At 33.7% G+C, this 21,848-nt stretch overlaps 1 protein-coding gene across 1 annotated transcript in view; it reads right to left on the minus strand.

Annotated features, from left to right (window-relative positions):
• The window catches only part of LOC105225226 (dopamine D2-like receptor), a 99,593-nt gene that overhangs the window by 18,655 nt on the left and 59,090 nt on the right, over positions 1 to 21,848 (minus strand). The window contains exons 2-3 of the mRNA XM_049455249.1: positions 6,988 to 7,185; positions 4,714 to 5,277 (exon numbers count right to left, since the gene is read on the minus strand). Coding sequence (XP_049311206.1) covers positions 4,714 to 5,277; positions 6,988 to 7,185 — 762 coding nt within the window. The remainder of the gene's footprint in view (positions 1 to 4,713; positions 5,278 to 6,987; positions 7,186 to 21,848) is intronic.

A 21,848-nucleotide genomic window follows, 5' to 3' on the forward strand; every position in this document is an offset into this window, starting at 1 on the left:
GACCAACAGATCTCACCCATCTTACATAGACCAAAACAAACCAAATCGATCAGTAAATCATGATTCTAAATTCCCAAAACTCAGCGAGACAAAAATTGTGCAAGTAATATTTGTAGGTACAAAAAACGGCAGCTTATAAAGGATAAAAGCTTTGAAGAAAAATTAAATGAACTCAAAACTCACTTGGAAAGATTTTGTGAACGTTGACCAAAATTTTCTAGGAAACCATAAATCAGAAAATTACAAAGACTTAATAAATAAACTTATAAGGACATAAAAAGTTTTTGGATGTAATACATATATCCTAGAAAATACGTATGCTGGACTATCCAATTCAAATTCAAATTTCTTTCCTGCTCCGTGTTTGGTGGGACCCAATCTGGACGAACGATTGATTCCACATTTTACTGTCAACAACCGATGAGATTGAAGCAAGCAATCGAAAAAACGGCCAGAACTGTTCGACAGAAAAGGCTTCGTCTTCCATCAGGGCAACGCTAGACCACACACATCACATATTTTTGATGATTCGGCAAAAACTGGGAGAACTTGGCTGGAAAGTTCTGATGTATCCAACCTATATAGCCCTGAGCTAACACCATCGGGTTATCATTTCTTTCAGTCAATGCAGAACTCCCTTAATGGAGAAAGGTTGGCAAAAAGAGAAACCTGTGAAAATTACTGGTCACAGTTTGTCGCTGAGAAACCAGAAAAGTTTTACACTGAAGGAATAATGTCTCTAGCGGAAAAATGGCAAAAAGTGGTTAACCATTTTGGTTCATTAAAGATCATTATAAATATCAAAAAAAAAAATTAAGTTGAAGTTTGATTAGAAATACGAAAAGACTTTTTCGACTACCCAATATTTTCAACCCAATATTTTCAATTAATCTTAAAGTCTTTCAATTTCTCTGATTACTCTACTGTAAACCAGAAATATTAAATTTGCCACGAATTCTGTAATACCCAGAAGGATTCATCGACTATATAAAGTATATACTGTGATATATACATACATGATCATCGTAACGAATTTAGTCGATTGAAATTTGTCCTTTTTTATTTGACCAAATATTTTCACGAAATTTGGCATGTATTACTGTCAGAAGCCAACAATATCCTGAAGAAGCGAAATTAACGTTTTTACAACAAGTTTTTCATATATCTGGCAATATTCTGAAGTTATTGTATGCTGAGTTAAAAATATAATGGATAATAAAAAATAGACAGCATGCTTTCACTCCTTACCACTGCTCACCACATTTATCCCTCTCTTTCTTTTTCACAGCCAAAGCGAGCTCGCTTATTCAATGTCCATTAACCTGCCTCAACTTCAAGTATTTAAATGAAAAACCATATTGACATACGTATTGATTTGCCGAGATAATAATTGATTAGACTGACAAGTTTGCCTCAAAAGCCATAGCAAATTATGCCAAAATTGCCGTCGCTCTATTTATAGACGAAATGCTTTGTGAATTAAGACGCGTCTGGGATTACACCCACCAAGGTATTGAGTTGCTGCATATAGCCTCAAATTACCGTTATTACGTATATTAACTACCTTTGCAGAGGGCAATTGCAATGGATGTAATACACCGCTCTTTCCCTCCCACTTAATGTCAAATCAATCAAAATGTTTGTTTAATGAACAGCCCGTCAATCAGTGGCTCAAGCGCCACTTACTCAATACATATTGAGTATGAATAAATTTATGTAATATAACCGTATTAAGCGGAGCAGATTTAAATTATAAATAAACTCACAGGTTTATGCCAAACATGTCAAAAAGGCGTAAAAAGTTGGGTTTTGATTAAGAAAAATGTATATTTTTATACATCGTCACCTAGAATGCAAAATGACGTTACATTTTCATAAATTTACATGCGAAAAAAAATTGCAATAGAAACCACTCATATCGGAAAAAAATTAAGTTTTGGTTATAAAATGGTTATATATTGGTTATATATTGGTTATAAACTGGTTATATCTGATAGCGGCAGAATACTTTTTATGGTATATATATGTAATATGAAGTAGTGAATCGTAAGCAACTCAATTTCGTTCTTTTTGATGATACGTTGTTTTGCATTTTAGGTGACGATATATATTATATTGCCTTGTTTACTATATCAAGTAGCGCGTTTTGACGTAAGCGTCGTAAGCATTTTGGGTAATGCACTTTTAATGAGAATTCAGTGTGACCTAAGTGATGAATGAACGATCTAGCTTAAGTCTGACTCCCTTCAGGGAGAGTGGTAAAAATAGGCAGACAACAAATATATCATTGGGATAATATCCAAAGGAAGCCTTTTCTAATATTAAAAATATCTCAGATATACATTATTAGTGATAAAATACACAGAGTAATAAGACTTTAAGGAAGATAGACAATGTTTCTCACACAAATTATGAAATATAATGGTTTGCCAACTTTTTGTTGAAAATTTCACTCATTTTGTGCTATAAATTATACGTCTATTTGAAATCATTGAGAAGTGTGCAAATTAATGCTGAAACTTACCACATGTTCCATTATTCAGGAAGAATTTCTGAGCGATGTATTTTTAATAGTGAGTGATATCATAGAATTAAAGGGAACAACTAGCTTGTGACTTTAGAGAACACACCAACATTAGGCGAAAATTAATTCACTGATATTTGGGTACGAATGTCTGAACTGTATATCTGAAATGAATCCCAATTAACCATTAGAGACTGTCTCTAAACAACTTTATTCTAAACAACAACAATATCAACGATTAACTATTGTATTAATTTCTTCATTCCAAACAACAACAAAAAATAAATTATTGGATTAATTTCTTCATTCTAAAAACAACAACTAATAATATTAATTCTCCCTTGCGATAAAATAAAAATATTCTTCAAAATTTTGAAAAACTCCAATAAAAGCCTAAACATGAATTTAAAAAATGTCAATATTTTTTTTTGTTATTTTCATTTTACCAAACAGGTCAAAATTATGGTAACGTCTATGAAATCGCAAAAAGGTCGCATGCGATGAAAATGTAGTTATTTGAAATGGGCACTATAGGCGATCATATACATACTTATAGTAAGTATACGTTTATTATTGAGTAAACTGCTAAGAAAATTTCTAAGAAAATTTTCTCCAATTGTTACAGTATCATATATCTTACTACGAATAATCATGTTAATGAACTCGATAACATAGTAACATACAGCATAATGGATTCTATGGAAATCATATTTTCGCGGTAGACCTAAAATGTATATATATGTATATATATCGTCACTTAGAATGCAAAATATCGTAACATCACTTTTCATAATTTTACTGGCGAAGGAAAAACGATACAATAGAACCCTCTAATATTGGAACAAAAATTGAGTTTTGGTTATGAAATGGTTAACTACTGGTTATCATATATTCATATTGGAAAAAAATGGTTTGAGTATTGGTTATGGTATAGTTATATATTGGTTATCATATGCTCATATTAAAACAAAATGTGGGTTTTGTGTATAAAACGGATAGCGGCAGCTGAAAATTTTAGTCTACATATGCGTTATACGAATCGTAAGCAATAAAACACTCAATTTAAATTTTTTTGATGATACGTTGTTTTACATTTTAGGTGACGATATACAAGTATAGCTTAATAGCAGCGGCCTATTGAAATTTCTTCTTAATTTTCTCATTATTGTGGCATATAAAATACAGGAAACTGTTTGGTTAGAGAGTAAGTCAATATGGTTGCAGATCGTGAAGAATTTCAATAACAATGAAATTTAATAAAGCAGTGAAAAAATTATTTAATTTTAAGCAAAGTATTAAAATAAATATTAAAAACTATTTTTTTATGAAAATATTTATAAATCAGTGAGAAAAATATTTAATATTCAACAAAATTTCAAAATTTATTAATAATAAAAATTAAAATTAATATAATATTATTAAAAAAAATATTTTAAATATTAAATTTTATAAAAAAAAATAATTTTACTTTTTTATTAAATATTTTATAAAAATATTTTTTTTTTTCTTGAAATTTAAAACATTTTTCGAACATAAAAAATCTACAAAAAAGGCAAACCAAAAAAAAAATTGTAGCTACCGCAAATCGCTGTGAAATCAGCATACTGCTTACATAAAAGCACTGTTTAATATACAGTGACTATAATACCTACGTGAGCTGGTTTGGGAATAGTGCACATCATCATTTAGCGCGCATGCTGTATCCATAGCAATGTGCAAAAAATAACGAAAAATAAACGAAAACCAAAAAAAAAAACCAAAAAATATAAAAACCGCTTGCCAGCTTCCGCCCACAACAACATGTTTTCAAGCACACGCCGCGCTCGCAGCGTTGGCTTAAATATTTGGCTGCTTAAATTTTCCACCACAAATTACAAGGATTTTCACAGCTTCCGGCAATGGCACACTAGAGTGCTATCGCACTGCTTTCGCTTGTTTTATTCGCTTACTTTATTTGCTTGCTTCCCTCCCACCAGCGCAGCAACAGCATATATGTCACACCACAGCTGTGCCACTCAGCCACCACTGTGTATGCGTAACGTACAATTAAATAAAAGCCCCAAAACCCAAATCAAATGCAATCAGGTGTGTTTAAGAGCACAAATACAACATATATACATGCGCATTTATTCATTTTCATTTATTTATACACATGTAAATGTGTTGCTGTGTGTGTGTATTTTACTTACCGTAGCATGGTTGGTTCGTTTCGCTGTATTGTTTTTGTTGTTCCTGCATTGCTTGTTGTTGTAATTGACGACATTGTGATTTCGATTTTTTCATCGCATTGTGTTGTTGTTGTTGTTGCTGTTCAGCCAAATCATCAACACTGCCGTTACAAGCGCTGCGCCCACGCACGCGAAACGATACATTGAATTGAAATCGACTCGTCGGCTTCTTTGCTATTGTAGTCTGTGTAGTCAACGTTGCGGCAGGATTCGGTACCAACGCGGTAGTTAAAGTTTCTAGCTCACTGCACAATTTGCCACCACCGCCGCCGCCGCCGCCGCCGACACTAATGCCACACAGGCCGCCACCGGCACCGCTGCCACCTGCCACAATCGGCGCGACACTGCCAAAAATCATGGCACGTTCATTCTGCATGCCCACATAGAGGGTGCGTGTTATTAGCATATAGGCGAAACTGAGTATCAACAGTGGCAACACCAATAAAATCAGATCCAAGAAGATGTTGTAGGAACGCTCGTAAGCGAGTGTGTCAGCGGGCCATTGTTCGCGGCATTTGCGTAAACCTGCAAGGAGTACAATAACAAAAAATAGAAATACAGGAAAAATGTTAACTACGATTGTGGAAAAGTTATATACCCATCACAGGGGCATTTTTTATAGCATATAGGAGCATAAAAAGATTTTTTCTTGACTTTGATCGCTCAGTTTGTAAGATAGCTATATGATATAGTGTCCTGATTTAAAAAAATATTTTTGGATATTGTAGGGTTGTTTTGGTCAATCGTCTATAAGAAGTATCGTGAAGATATCTTGTCAAACAAATAATTTTTCCATACTTGAACATGTTTTTGAAGGGTAACTTTGTATGGCAGCTATATGCTATAGAAGTCCGATCCAAACAACATATTTGGAGCTAGTAGCGTTGCCTTGAAAAATAAGCTATGCCAAATTTGGTAAAGATATCTTGTCAAATAAAAAAGTTTCACATACAAGGGCATGATTTGGATCGTTCAATTTGTATGGCAGCTATATGCAATAGTGTTCTGATATCGACATTTCCGACAAACAAGCAGCTTCTTGACTCGAAAAAAATTTCAGATCGATATCTCAAAAACTGAAGAACTAATTTGCGTATTTACAGACAGACAAACACGACTAACACGATTCTGTTCATCACGCCGACCTTTAATATGCACATTAGGGTGCTTTTTTTAACTATTAATTTTTTTCAATCCCATCATGAAATTTCCTTGGAAACACCCTAAAAAAAATTCCCTGAAAATTTGAGCCCTTAATATTAACATAAGGACTGGACCACGGCATGTAAAAGTTTTCCATTGAAAATACACGACAATCGTGATTTTTTATCTTTAAATTTCTATAGCTCAGAGGCATTTTATGGCATCGCTTTGACTTTAGACACATATTACTCAGAATTGAACACTCTGCAATAGTGTCCATTGGGACAAAATCGAAACTCACGCCGGCGAGGTAGTACGGGGCTCTAAACCATCTATTGGGACTGAAAAATATGAATAGTTCAAAAAAGAAACACCCTAATGTACATATATTATATATACTTTATTAGGAATCCGACATTTCCTTTACAATATTATTAACTTCATAGCAAACTGTATATACCCTGCTCAATCTATAACATTCACTCCCTGAATATCAAAATCCCTAAGATATGCAGCGAGTGAAAATAAATTTAAGTAAACACAACGAATAAATAAATTGACGACAAAATACTTCGAATATCAAAGTTATTCTGCTTTATTATTGTGTTATTTGCGCTCTATTGGCATTTAAGATGTGCGTCAGCAATGTAAGCATAACAAATAATGTGTTTACTATACAACAGTGGGGTATGGAAGCAGGGCAGGCCGCCATTGTTAGCAAACAGCCGGCTCAGTCGCTTGGCATTTTTATCGCTAAATTTTCTTTAGTCACTTAAATAGCGACATTATGAAATGGCAAAATACGTGTAAAATCATAAAATCGCATTTAAAAGCCGACAGCAACGCGCTTTCTCATCTCCCTACATAAAATATAGTATAATAGCAAGAAGTTACTCATACGCCATGGTGGGCGCGCACAAACAGCAAGCATTTAAGCACGCGTTTTTGTAGGCAAATAACATTATAAACGCGCACAGCTCTTTTCACTGCCACTCTTCCTTATATTCCCGTCCTCAGCGCTCTCTGCACTTCCTCTTCCCTTTTATATATTATATTTAGAATTATGTAACAAACATTTATGGTACTACATACCCTGGCTGGTCGGCATCAATTGGCTAAATATCGCTATGGGCGTCATGCAAATAAGGCTGCATACCCAAATGGAGCCGATAATGCGATAGGCATGATTGAGCGTTTGCCATGCGCGCGATCTAAGCGGATGACAGATGGCATAATAGCGTTCGCAGGATATGGCGACGAGCGTCCACGAGGAGACAGCCACGGAAATCGCTATAAATAAAGAGAGAAACATAAAATCTTTTATGAAATGTAGGAATTAATGAAGTAATGATGTTGAATTTAATTAGAGACATATTTACAGGCTGTTATAAACATAAATATAGAAGGCAATCATGATAAGCGCTGTGTGTATTTGAGCAGACTGTTAGCATACGCTTTAATGTATTTATCTATTTAGATATATAAATATGTGTTTATGTGTGTAAAGGTTTATTATTCCTTAAAAGCACTGCGGCGGCGTGGTTGTACGGGTGTTAATAAACGATGAATAAAGATAAGCGTCATTATCTGGTAAAAAGCGTGGATGGCTTTTATGGTTGAAAATTTGGCTTTTTGTTTTTGATTTCGGTTTTGCTTATTATTAGCGGATTAGGTTCATTTCCACTAATTATGGCTTGCTTAGTAGCTTTTGGTGGTATTTCTTCTTCTTTATTGGCGTAGACGCGCTTACGCCGTTATAGCCGATTTTATAACAGCGCGCCAGTCCTTCTTGCTTTTTGCGGTTTGGTGCTAATTGTGGCCGATGGCGGGTATCAAACCCAGCGCACAGCCTTGGTGAGGATTTGGGTGCAATTAGGCCTGACAAAATATTTGCTTAATTTGATCGATTTTGTTTTATAATTTTATGAATCAATGTTATGCACATTTTTAAAATACTTCTTTATAAAAAAATTTGGTTATTCGCAGTTTTTAATAAAATATTAGGAAACGAGCTTCGAATTACTTCTGCAACCACCATATTCTCCAGATCTGTCCCCCCGCGACAATTTTCTGCTCTCAGATCTCAAAAGAATGCTCGTTGGGAAAAAATTTTCATCGAGTGACAAAGGTGAAAGGGCCCTATTTTGAAGTAAATGACAAATCGTACTACAAAATTGGTATCGAAAAGTTGAAGGGTCGATATTATCTGTGTATCACCCTCAAGAAGAACCATGATTAATAAAAACAACAAATTTTTCCAAAAAAATGTCTTACTATTGTAGGCCGGGGACTTTTCAATTGATCTGTTATGAATCAAGTTATAATCTATTCACAAATATGTTGAAAAATTCCAAAAATTTTTCCATTTTCAATCAGCTGTCGCAGAATCATGATTGCCAATTAGATCCTCTTAGAAAAACTGATTCCGAAGATTGACTTAGTAGTATATTTACATAAAAAATTCTTCATTTACTTAAAATTATGTTCAAGAAAGTCTGAAAGAAGGAAATCAGATTAATTTTTGCCTTACACCCAGAAAAAATTGTCCAAGTCAAACTTTTTTACAAGCATATCCTAGGTAGTCTTCTATGCCACAGAACTAGTTTAGTATAGAAGTTGTGGATTATAGGGGCAAACGACCTTTTAAAGTAACTTGAGAATCAAAACTGCTGGCTGGTGGCTTATGCGGACCCTAAAGCCCTTTTGATAAAAGTATTGAACTAGTTTTAATTACTAGGAAACAAAAAAATTACTGATGATACTCACTCTTCTTTGGGTGGCTCTGTCCTGAATAGGAAGCTCTCTTGGAAGCTAATACTCGAGGAAAGAGTGAGGATGGCATCGGTCGCCCTACATATATTGTTCTAGAGAAGAAATTGAGAATTGGTGAGGTCCCTCATCAAAAGTACTGATGTGGATCTTTAAAGCCACAGTAACGTTTAACGTGGTCGCTATCTGGTGGTTGCACTCAATGCCATTCTACACTTGTAGAAATAGCTGTTAGCTACTTTGCGACGAAAAGTGCTATTTGACTTAGGGAAGTTGGGTAGATGAGGTGCCCGGGCAAGGATACTTAGAAATTCTTCATTACTTCGAAACCAATTCATATTATCTAGATCACTGCTATGTGGAACCTTAAGCTGGCGATTCCTTCTCTGCTCACACACCTGCGAGTGATTTGTGGACGTTGCAAAGTCGTTGGAGAAGAGGTACAGTGAGCTTCTTCACAGATGGTTCGACGTTAAGATAGAGGGTAGGAGGTGGAGTCTTCTGTCGGTAGCTTTCCATCAACTCTGGTTTCAGACTACCAGACCATTGTAGCATCTTTCAAGTACTGGTGGCTGCCAACAAGGTAGCCTATGGACCTTCAATGAGTTTGGCAGGCGGTTGTAAACATATTGAGATCCTTTTGGCCAAAAATGAACCGTAAGAGGTCTTCTTACTCTTAACAAAGACAATATCGCAGTTATTGTAAGAGTTTAGATTGGACACTGTCTAATAGGTATAGGCGCGGTACGACCAAATATTTTGTTGAACGCTAATTACCAACGCTGTATGCTGAAAGGCGAGGTGAAATAATCTTGTCACTTGCAGGAGCCAAGGATTGACTTTAATCGAACTTGTTGGAAGCAAAATGCTTTGTCATTCTATGAAATCATACACTTTAAGCAACTTTTGAATACAAATATTTGTACATGTGAGATCCATCAATTTTGGGTTCAACGACTTAGGCTAACCTAGGCATTTATTGACTAAATCCCTTAGATAAAAACAAAAATTTAGTATTGAAATGAGAGACAGACTCCATAACATACGTTTATAGTCTTACTTAATAATCTTTTTTAACACATTGACTTCAAAATCATTATAAAATAATGAACACTTGGTGACCTGCTCCATAAAGTATTATTTTTTTCAATCTAGAGAGAATTCAGAATTAAATTTGAATTTCTCCAAAATCGCATGCAATGTATTTAAGCCCAAAATAGTACTGTATTTCTTACGTGTTATTATTAATTTCTACGTATTTGCCATTTTAGTAAATGTATAGAGAAATAATTACAAAATCATCGAAAATTCAAATGCTTTTAATAGTAATTTATTAGAAAACTACATACATGTACTTTATGTACTAAAATTAATTCCGATTAATAAGCTCAAATTTACCATTGAACTTAAATTTATTGCAATGTAGAGCTAATTTGCTACTTTTGCTTCTAAGCCTGGGTTAAGTTGCTTCTGTAACTATTTGCACAAATATTATTTGTGTCCCTGCTTATGCTTACGAATTCAAATTCCAAATGTACTTAAATAATTAAAGCCAAATAAACCACTTAAAATTAACAGCCTAAACTAATTTACGCCGACTCAAGTGTGGCATCAAATATTAACACAGAATTCTCGCAACAACACTCGAGGTTGTTTGCACACATTCAGCTGGCAAAATTATTAGAAATTTTCCACTAAATTAACACGATTGCCTAGCTCTTGATTATGCAGCATTACACTGGCATATGCGAGTATATGATTACAGCTAAATACGAGTATAGTATGTAGGTGCCTACACAAGAATATTTCATATCGTAATCACCAAGTAGAAACAGGAACTGCAACAGGAGCTGTGGCGGAAGAGTTTATGGCAATGGGTCTAAAATAGGTTTTAGTAGTTTTTATGGGTCAAATAGCCGAGAACTAGGCTATGAAATATGCTCAAATATGTATTTCAAATAAAATTCAAGTATTTTGCTTGTACGTCCGCGCAATTTTTGGAAGCTTATGTGGGTAGAAGAGGAAGGAAATGAGGAAGAATCTTAATTCTATAATAAATATTAAATTTTTAATAACTCTTTATATTCAAGTATGTAAATATGTACATCTGTGTTTTAAACTATACACATTTTACCTTTTATATTATAGTATATACAATATATGATAACTTAACCTTCTCAAATTTCCCCCTAACACATCCAAGACTAAATTATTTTGCTGACACTGCCACTATAGTATTCAGTGAATTTTAGTTTTGCAATAAAGCACAGCCAGCAAATGCCACATTCACAAGCTTAACAATTTTCCACTCAAAATTCTCCATTTGCATAGAAATGGTTATGTATACCTATATGAACATCCAAATGCTTAGATGCACTGGCAAGCCATGCAGCTCAATCTGAAGGGGACTTTGACTGTTTGTGGAACAATATGTAGTACACATAATACATATATATAAATATGTATGTATGTAGTTGTTTAGAGTAATAAATGCTTTACAAACGTTTGCTGTGTATGACACTTGTCTCGGGTTATTAAGTACGACGATATGAATAAGAGAATGTGCTATATGCTTTGAAATTATTCTAGTAAGTACTTATACGTAGGAATAACAAGATTTTGCACATGAAATTTAATAATTTTATTTAAAAAGACAATTTAATGAAAATTATTAACTATTTATATTGGTTGACATTTCGAAACGCAAGCCTTTGAGACAATACAGTTTTTTTTCGATCAGGATGTATCACCTCCCAATCAACTCAGCGAGAGATTTTGTTCATAAATTTTCAGATATTTTATTTTGGATATATTTTCGGTCATATTATGCTTAAATTACTGTGCTATCATAATTATAGGTACTTTGGAGAATAGGAGCAGAAGTCATTCTCACTGTCTACCTGCTTTCATTACTTACATACTTGTAGAATCTGAATTTACTAGAATTTTTTGCATTAAAATCAATTCACCAACTTTACCTGTCAGACAATTGGGTCTGGTATATTTTTTTTTTCAGTTTTCACTTTAAAAAAATAAATGCTCTTATCTTACTGCATCGACCGTATCGGTGTTCATGTAGTACACCATGTCGTATGAGTAACATAGAATTTAAAAGGGAATGATATTCAGACAAGAATGCTCAGTACATAATGCAATATAAGTATAAGTTAAATAATAATTAAAATATATAAGTTATATAGTTATAAATTTATCTGTTTATAACTTTCTAAGCAATGCTTTCGTTAGTAACATACTTGTAGAATCAGAATTTACTACACTTTTGCCAACATTAAAATCAATTCAACAACTTCAATTGGAACACAGAGGGGTTCATACGATTCTTCTATATGAATAACTGATTATGAGAGAACTTAAAGAAAATTCTCACATAGTAAAATGGATGAATTCTACAATACATACATTAAGAGCAAGCAAGCGCCAATCAATGTGAACTGCGATGCTGTTCATCTACATAAACAATTTGCAGAAAAAAATAGTCAATAAAGACTTGGTGGATATTGTTGGTTATAAAGAAAAAATAAAATTTCCTATTTGACAAGAAAAGTTGGCATGGATAGAACTTTGAAGCATGTTAGTCCTTAAACGATGTTTCTTATTTAATGGAGCACTATTCTAGAGAAAATCCCAGTTACAATTGTTTTGAGTTTTGAATTCCAATGGATTTGAATTTATATTTTTTTTAAGGTTACCTTGTGAAACTTTTGACGATAAAAATTTTATATTTTTCGAGTTAAAAAAGACCTCCATTGATCGTAGACACTATAAATGAAGAAGTTGAAGCCAATAAAAATATTATTTATGCAAAATAATGTTCATAAAATGACCTATGTATGCTGTCTCTGATATTTCGGGACTTAGAAACTCTAGTGTTACAATCTGGCAACTCACAACTTTATTGTAAATTTTGACATCTTTGATGTTATAATTAGTTTTGGCATATCAGCGCTGTTTGTATTATTAACAGTATCTTAAAATATTCATCTCAACCAGAAAATGGAAATAAATCGCGAACATCTTCGCGCTGTTACTTTTACAACTTTCGTGGTGATTTAACGCACCAACAGTGCATACATTCAATCTTTGGCACTGAAGCTCTATTAAGGATCAGTGTTTGCGACGGTATGGTGAAATCAATCGAGGTCGTAGATCACTTCAAATTTTGTGAAGGTCGTCCAAAACCAGTTTTCTTTTTGCGTTCAGAACTCATATTTTGAAGATATCACAATCAAAGTGACAAAGTGCTTCGATAATTGCTTCAAACGCGTGCAAGTGTACATAGATTTTCATTATCATATTGATTTTAATAGATAAGTGCATGTATAGACAAGTTCTATATACACTTTTATTATAAATGTAATCGACTCATAACATTATCCAGACTAACCTCTATAACTGCGTAAGCGGTGTCTAAGAGAATGAAGGAGAAGAACCTTTACATATACGAGTATACTAAAGTATCTTATAATCTTATCTACAACAATTGTGAAACCTTATTATTTTTTTCTAATATCAGGCGCTATTGCTGCACTACAGCAAATACAATTCCAACTACTGAAAGTGAGTGTTTGTCTATTTGTGGGCTTGTATATTTCTACTTTCTTCTTTATTAATTATTTAACGCGTTCAAATAAAATAACATTGTAAATAGATAATCACCACAAAAGAAGAATAATATTTTTATTTATTTTTCAATTATTTCTAAGCTTCTTTCTGACTGCCGTTCAAAGCAATCTCAAAAGAAGACTTTGTTGACATTTCAAAGCAGTTGTATTCATGAGTTTCCGTTTTACACAATCACATGTGTATAAATACATTGAAAAGTATTAGGAAAACTCTGCGAGAACTTTTGTACTTTTCAACAAGTTATGTGTGTAAAATGTGCACGTTAGCCTCCTCATAAAACGACATGCACATGTGTGTACGAAATTTTGTGAAAACCAATTTTTCGCACAAGTAACTGTTTGTCTTTTCGGTTTACCAAAAAATATATATATTTATGAGCTTACACGTGTGTACAGTGCACAATGTATGAAAGTGGGCATGAAAAGTGCCAGCGGGATTGCTTATTATAGCAGAAGGCGAGTCCGTATAGAGAAAAGCAATGCAAGTTTGCAGGAAAAGGCGTACAAATTTCGATTGAAAAGGTGCTGCAGGCTTTAAAGCAGGTATTATATTTCGAAACCACAATGTTTTTGGCTTTGTTTGACTCATTACAATAGCACTGTACTTAGATTTGTTTATTTATAGCTCGAAATGCGTACATAGTCTTGGTACGAGGAGAGACGAGGAGACATAAGACCACACTGCGAGAGAAAACTTTTTCAGAAGTTTTGTGGATCAGACCTACACTTTTTTTCCGCAAAGTATTCCATGTGTGTCAAAATGTTTCTTGATAAGCTGAAGAACAAGTACATTTGACTTTTATTATCAAACATTAGTTATGGTCGAAGCAATTAGGTTTAGCACAAAAATAAAAAAAAAAAAAATCGCCTCAAAGTTTTCAAAATCCCTATTATAAATTAAGAACATTTTTGTATCATACCGAGCCGATGTAAATTCTTATTTAAGCAGTAATATGTCAAAATTTTGTAAAAGTTGTTCAGGTAATCCCAAGTGGGTGCGCAACCATACATAGAAAATAAGCACATGTCAGCCTTACATATTAATAATGACGTGTACTGCTTGAATGCTTGTATGTATAACTGTACCTGTGAGCAGCTTTATTCTTGGCCAACTCTCAGCCTAATAATGAGTTTTTGTGATGACAAACAAAGCAATTCGCTTTTCCGACTTCTTGCAGCTAAATGCCCGCCAAGCTTGTGGCGAACCAGCTACAAGACTTCCTTTAAAGATAATTACGTAATATATATGTATATTTATATGTGTATATTAGGGTGTGAGTTATATCAATTAGGTCACGAAATTTGTAACACTGAGAAGGAAAAAAATATATATAAATGATTAGCGGAGGAGCTGAGTTGGTTTACCCATGTGCGTACTTTCGCCTGTATATAGGTAATCGAGATTTCGAGAAATCGATCTGAAATTTTGCACACATCATTTTCACTCCAGTAAGCTACTCATTTGTCGGAACCGCTGATATTGGACCACTATAGCATATAGCTGCCACACAAACTGTTCAATTAAATTTAAGCTCTTGTATGGAAAACTTCTTTATTTGACGAGACATCTGAACGAAATTCGATACAGATTAGTTTCCAAAGCAACAATATAATCTCCAAAGAAACTATTCAAATTGAACCACTATAACATACAGCTGCCATACAAACCGTACGATCAAAATCAATTTCTTGTATGAAAACTTACACCTGTGAAGAGTATTACAGCTTCGGTTCAGCCGAAGTTAATTTTTTTTTTGTTTTTATTCAGTTTTCACTTTAAAAAATAAAAGCTCTTTATTTCATTGCATCGAACATATTGATTTTCATATAGTACACCATGTCGTATGAGTAACATAGAATTTAAAAGAAAAGAATGTTCAAACAAGAAAGCTGAGTACATTTGTTGTATAAGTTCAACTGCGTAGAACTTAAAAAAAGTTTTTATGAAAAAATATATTAAGAATTTATTTGTAAAGTGGCAACTTTTGTTTTCAAATATCATCGTTTCAAGGTTGTGGGCTTACTTGCTTCGTGCAACAGATTAAAAAAGTGCCGAAAAGCTATAAATTTCCTGCAATATATGCAAAATATGATTTTTGAAATTTAAAATATATTTTTTCATCGATGATAAAATTCATAAGAAATAAATTGCCTTAAAATAATCAACTGTTAATATCATTCAAACGGTTCAGTTTACGTAAAAATCGTAAAAGGCTCTACGCCTTCAAACGAATTTTTTGTTTTGTATTTTTTAACAAGAAAAATATAAAACCGTTAGTCTAAGAATCTTTTTGTCACAATTATGAACTTCTTTTTCGAGTGATTTCCTTTGTGGTGTCTGAGAACAAATAAAAAAAATTTCTTTACCCACCCTAATGTATATGCTTGAAGCTCTTATAAGCATATAACTATGCTGCAAGGTAAATACATGAAGCGAATTTAATTTTCGACCGCAAGTGCAAAATTTAATTAAAAGCGAGTAGCGGCTGTTTCAAAGAATTTGGAAAATTTTGACGATTTTGAAATCACGCAAAACAATTTGGATTAGATTTTATGAAAACCAACGCGACGGGTACCCCCCTCCCCTATTAGTATGTAAGGCTACACGCGTTGGCAGAAGTCAAGTGTCTAACCGTGGTTATGAGGTAAGTTCAGGTTGAATTGGATTTTGATTTTTTATTATTGTTGTTGTTGTGCGTATCAGCTGTCCTTGAATTACAAGTAAGCGCCGACGATTTAAGCAACGAAAACGTGCGTTTAAACAACATCCTTTGTATATTTGTTCGATTCTGAATGTATATTCCACCAAATCTCATGTTGCTTGTGTTTTTTTTTTTGTTGTTTGTGCTTTGTTTTTGTTGTTTATGTTTTGTTTTTGTTGTTTATGTTTTCATTGAGTTTTGTTGTGTGTTGTTGCTTTCATGTGTTTTCATTTTGTTATGAAAATCGAATTAGCGTTGTTATAGCAGAAGCCACCGCTTATTTAGCCCTGATTATCAACACATTAACATTGCGCCGTCATATATAACACACAAACATACACATGTACACTTGTATGTGTTCACCGGCATAATGGCACATTTTAGTTTACGCCTCAGACTTGCGTGCGTCACGCAGCTGTTGTCGGTGCGCCTTTGTGCCACTCCACTGTACTTGTAGTCAGCGTGTGGAAAGCGAGTACAGGATGAGCTTTCGGCGTAGACTTTCATACGACTTAAACGCTTTCACATATATTATTAACATTGAAAACCTTCGATTATACACCGAGTTATAAATAAATAACCGCAGCGCCGTGGTATGCCTTACTTCAGGTGCTTTAGCGCGGATAACGGTAAATAAAAGTGTGGGTACGCTGCAGTGGTAACAAGAACAGTCGCTGACACCTTTATGGTGATTGCGCAGACTTGTTGATTAAATTATTTTTCGCACGCCAAGTGAGAAATTGCGATCAAATACGCAGCACGACGTGTACGTACACGTGTTAGTATGTATGCATGTAAATATATACATATGTGCGCGTGCCTTTACGTACAGCTTTACGCTTGCAGGCGCGCAATTTCTTGCATACAAATCACCAGTTCCGTCATCTTAAAACCGCGAGTCTCTCATTTCCCTGGCAATGCAGTGGAAATCTCTTCCTGCTGATAAATACCACGATAACAACACAAACGCACACATGCACCGACATATTTATGTAAGTTATGTGAATGTAACGCCTTGCATGAATGGCCTAATATCATTTAATATTCAACGAAATGTCTTTCAGCATGCTAGTTACCGTTAGTATTCGCACGCAGTAGTTTGTTTTCATGTCCGACACGTTTCCGCCATGCCGAGTGGGTGCTCGTAATTTACTGATTGCGATCGCATGCTTCTTGGAGACTATCCGCAGGCGTTTGGCAGCCGACTGGTGTATTTTCACATGCGTCTGACACGCGTGTGTGTCTGTAGGCGGCGTATTTTTCCAAGAAGTTCATGCAAAGGAAGTGCGCTAATAAAAATAAATCGGTGATCGCCCCCGATAGGCACCACTTGCCACCATTCATCACTTGTAACAAGTAATGCGTGCAGAAACACTTGAAATGCGGTGATATGCAAGTGAAATGTGTCGCTCTACACACATCTATATACTTACAAATAAGAGAAATATACACTGGGTTCTCTAACAGGAATGGCATGATTTCTTAGCTAATGTCATGAGCTGGAATTTTTTTTCATTGTATTTAGTAATGTTTTAAATTTCGTTATTGAAAGATATACACAAGAACAACGTTTCAGAATTACTAAATTTTGTTATCAAAATAATCGCTCTCCAATTGCAACTTTTTGTGCGCTCTTGCCATTTTATGGTCGTAATAATCGTCCATCTAAGCTAGCTATTCGTCGAATTGTTGAAAATTTTGAGCTTTATTTTCTTTACATAATGTTCAAGTGCCAATAAGACAAAGAACGGGAAAAGTAATGAAAACATTACTGCCGTTCAGGCACGTGCTGCTGAAGAAAGCAATTTGTCATTTCTAAGACGTTCTCAATAATTGGGACTGTCTCAAACCGCAACCAAGCTGAGAAAGCATTTGGGCTTCAATCCGCTTACATTTGTTCTCACTCAAGAACTAAAGCCATTGGACTATCGTACACGTCTTGAATGTGTTGATTTCGCCTTGAAACAACTTGAAAACAAAAATGATTTTTTTTAAGAAAATCACTTTCTCCGACTTATAAGTCTCATACTTTCATCTGAATGGTGTGGTCAATAAACAAAACTTTCGATTCTGGTGCGAAGAAAATACATTCACTTACATTGACAGTTTTGTGTGGTTCTTGGTCTGTAAGAACCAGTAGTCAGTATTTCTTTCGAAATGAAGCTAATGACACTGTTACTGTCAATGATGAGCGGTACAGTTGGATGATAACCAACCAACTCTATATTTCCGCAATTGGAGAAGAAGTTGATCTCGGCAACATCAGATTTCAACAAGAAGAGGCTACGTGCCACACAATACATGCTGCAATGCCATTGTTGCGAGAGAAGTTTGGAGATTTAACTATTTAATGGCGTACGACTTGTCTTAGTGGAAATAGTAATCGAAAATTGGGTTCATCGTCAAAATTCAAGGTTATATTGAAGGTATTTGTAAAAAGAGGCCGGAGTTATAGGTCGACAACTCTTGGTTGGGTTTTTCGCCAATTTTCAAGCAATATCTAAACTCAAACGATCGCTCCTGGGAAACCGCTTTAAATCAATTGAAGATATTAAAGGTGAATCGCTTCACGAATTGAAGGCTATTTCGGAAATTGGCCTTAATAACTGTTTCGAGGATTGGAAAAAATGTTGGCACGACTGTATTGGGACCAAGGGGACAGCTTTGAGAGAATTTTAAAGAATAATAATTTTACATTTTGAACAAAGTCTTACTATTCTTTGCTCATAGTTTTCCGTTACAAACAATTTCTTCAGATAATGCATTATTGCTTTAGACAATAATCAATGTCAAATTTTGTGAATAGACTGTGATTCCAACACATGAGCAGTTCCTTGTAAAGAAATGGGTCAAGTCGCGAGATACAGATTGTCACAGAGTCGAAAATTTTGTGCAAAAGGATAGTAGCTGCTGATTTAAAAAAAATCTCCTGGAATTACATTCGGCTTTCACCACTATTCACGATCCTGTTTGACAAATTCAAGGACAGTTTGCATTCAAGTACCAGCCAAGATTTTGCACGAATAAGAAAAAATATAATATCAGAAAATTGGAAAATAATATTTTATATAAATATATTAATTGAAACTACTTTGAGCTCGCCAAGGGCTTTAATCATCACATTTATATAACCCAAATTTAAGAAAATTTAAATAAGTTCTACTCCTTCAAATTTTAATATAAATGTATATGGATTGGTTCGTGTTTATTTAAGTGTACGTTTGTTTTAAGAGAAGAGTTCGATATTTTATTTATTAACTTTGATTTTATTAAGCTGATGTTTAGAGTTTATTTTTACACAAAAGTTTACTTTAAAGGGTTATATACCTTCTTTGTCGAAGAAAAAAGGAAAGTTTGGATTTTTTTAAGGTATGTAGCAATTATTTCTTTACACGAATGTTTTTTAATTTTTGATAGTAGACTTTATTAACAATATTTGTGCGAAATTTCGTGCAAAAATATGAAATATTTTTTAAGGAGTGGCCATTTAGAGGCCTTTTTTTGGCAGAGCCTTGCGGTGACAATTCCCCAGGTCGAACAAGTCAATTGAAACCATAAAAGTAAACGATTTACATTAGTTTAGTGTAATTCTTTGTACTTGAGCGATTGTTTGTATGATTTTTTTTTGTGCACACGGGAACGTTTTATGCAAAAAATTAACTTCTTGGTCACTAGAAATTTCACAAAAAAATTCATTTCGGCGAAAAAAAGTTTGTGAGTAAAAAGTCGATCGTTCAAACACAGAAAAATTTCATTACGAATATTTTAAAGGAAATTTGAAGAAAATCGGTTCAGTTTAACCGGGTCAATGCTTGTCCGCGTGTCGACTAACTGTGCCTTTTTAAAAGTCTTCCCTATTCTTTTATTTCTTAAAAAAAAATACAAAAAATTTTTGACCAAAGGAAACGTTAATTAGTAACTTGGAAAAAAATTCCAATAATAAAAATATGTATTGTGTTTTATTAGATAATGTTATCGTGAATATATAGTTAAAGCTTCGAGTACAATCGTTTTACGTTTAAAGTTTTTTGGATAGAGCAGACCAACTGTTTATTTTGCCAATGAGTAATATTTATGAGATCCTAAAGTGTACTTTATTTAAGCAGAATAAGTATAATTTTTTCAGAAAATCCTATACGTATATGCCTCTTTAATAAATTCTAAAAATTTCATAGCTACTAAAAAGTATATCAAACATTCAAAGTTCATGAACATTATATATAATTTCTATATTTATAAGATTCAATACAATATTATTTTATTATTCAGTGCTTTCTAAATTACTTGAACTTTTCACTATTCCTAAAACTACAAAAGAAGTTTTTGCGACAGAGAAATGCACAGCTGAGAACATTACAAGAGTTAATTAAATTTTCAATTGGAAAATTTTCTTCACACCTGTAATTTATAACAATGTCTTTATTTTTGGATATTTATGTTAATGAAACATATAATACAAGTATATCCAATTGAAATTAACCGCAGCTGTAGCGCTTTTTTGTATTCTCTACTTGTATTTAATGTCAGTGAAAACGAGCTGCAGTAATGAAATTACACTGCAGCTAATGTTGCTCTGTAATTAAGACTATTTTAATGTGTATACATATACTATCCACAGATATGTACTTGTAAGAGTGCAACTATATCAATTTATATTAAGGATATTCGAAATATTTTTAGAAAAAAAATTTATTATTTTTTAGTTTACATTGTATGCTTGATAACAGATATTTTGATATTGTCTTCAGATCAAAATGTTGATGAATATTGTTGAATCCGCCCTGAATTGTTCAATATATAAAAAAAGGTCCATCTGTGATCATTTCTATGGTTCTACTTCATTTTCTGCGTAGCAAAGTTTCGAACAACTTTAGTGAAGAAAGAGAGAGAGAGCGAATTTTCTTCCTTGAACACCACGCACACACCCTAATATGCACTTCACACTCATCGCTTTGCATTCGGAAATTTATTAAGCTTAAACGAACCGCACTGCACCGTTATGCAGTAGATGCGAGTATTATGTGTATACACAACGAAGATTAATTTCTAAAGGGGAAACGCAGCGCGACTTGCCTGTGGTGATATTTGCCATTAGAGGAACCTGCTTTAATCGTTTTCATTTAGCGAACGGGAAAATATATTGTGCGATTAGTTGCAACAAAGTTACCGTTGCTAATGGCAGAACTACAAAGTGGTTACATCGTGCAACAACAAGTATGTGAGTGAAGTTGCAAAATGACAAAATGAGATTAAATGAGAATTTCGCCGAGCATGGAAATTATTTCTACAAAAGCAACGGTATATGGGAATACATATGAAATAATACAGGTTGGCGGTTACATGGCATTTGTCAGAGTTGATTTTCCCTGATTGGATGCGTATTCGAAACCGTGTTTATGTAATTATATACACGTTGGTTGTGCAGAGATATATACATATGTGTACATACATATAGGTATGCTACACATGGTTTAACTTTTTAACAACAGCTCCTGGTTTTTTTTACACTTTCCTGTAAGCGCAAAAGTAATTGTGTTATATAATTAGTAGTTAGTGTTGGCTGCTAAAGTTACTCGTGAAATGCAACAATTTTCTGAATTTTTTTACGCAGAGTGTTGCCACCTGTTTTTTGCAAAAGCGGAAAATATTTTCAATAGATTTGCCTAGTTTTTAGTAATTAAAAGTTATTTCTATGCGAACAAATAATTTTTTGGATTTATCTTTTGTAAATGTTGCCACCTTTTTTCAATTGCATAAAATATTTTGACTAATTAGATTTTTATAACTATTAATTAAAGCTATTTTTAGTGTATATAAATGCAATAATTAACTGTGATTT

The sequence above is a fragment of the Bactrocera dorsalis genome, chromosome 4 (genome assembly GCF_023373825.1).
Source record: "Bactrocera dorsalis isolate Fly_Bdor chromosome 4, ASM2337382v1, whole genome shotgun sequence".
Classification (NCBI taxonomy): Eukaryota; Metazoa; Arthropoda; class Insecta; order Diptera; family Tephritidae; genus Bactrocera; species Bactrocera dorsalis.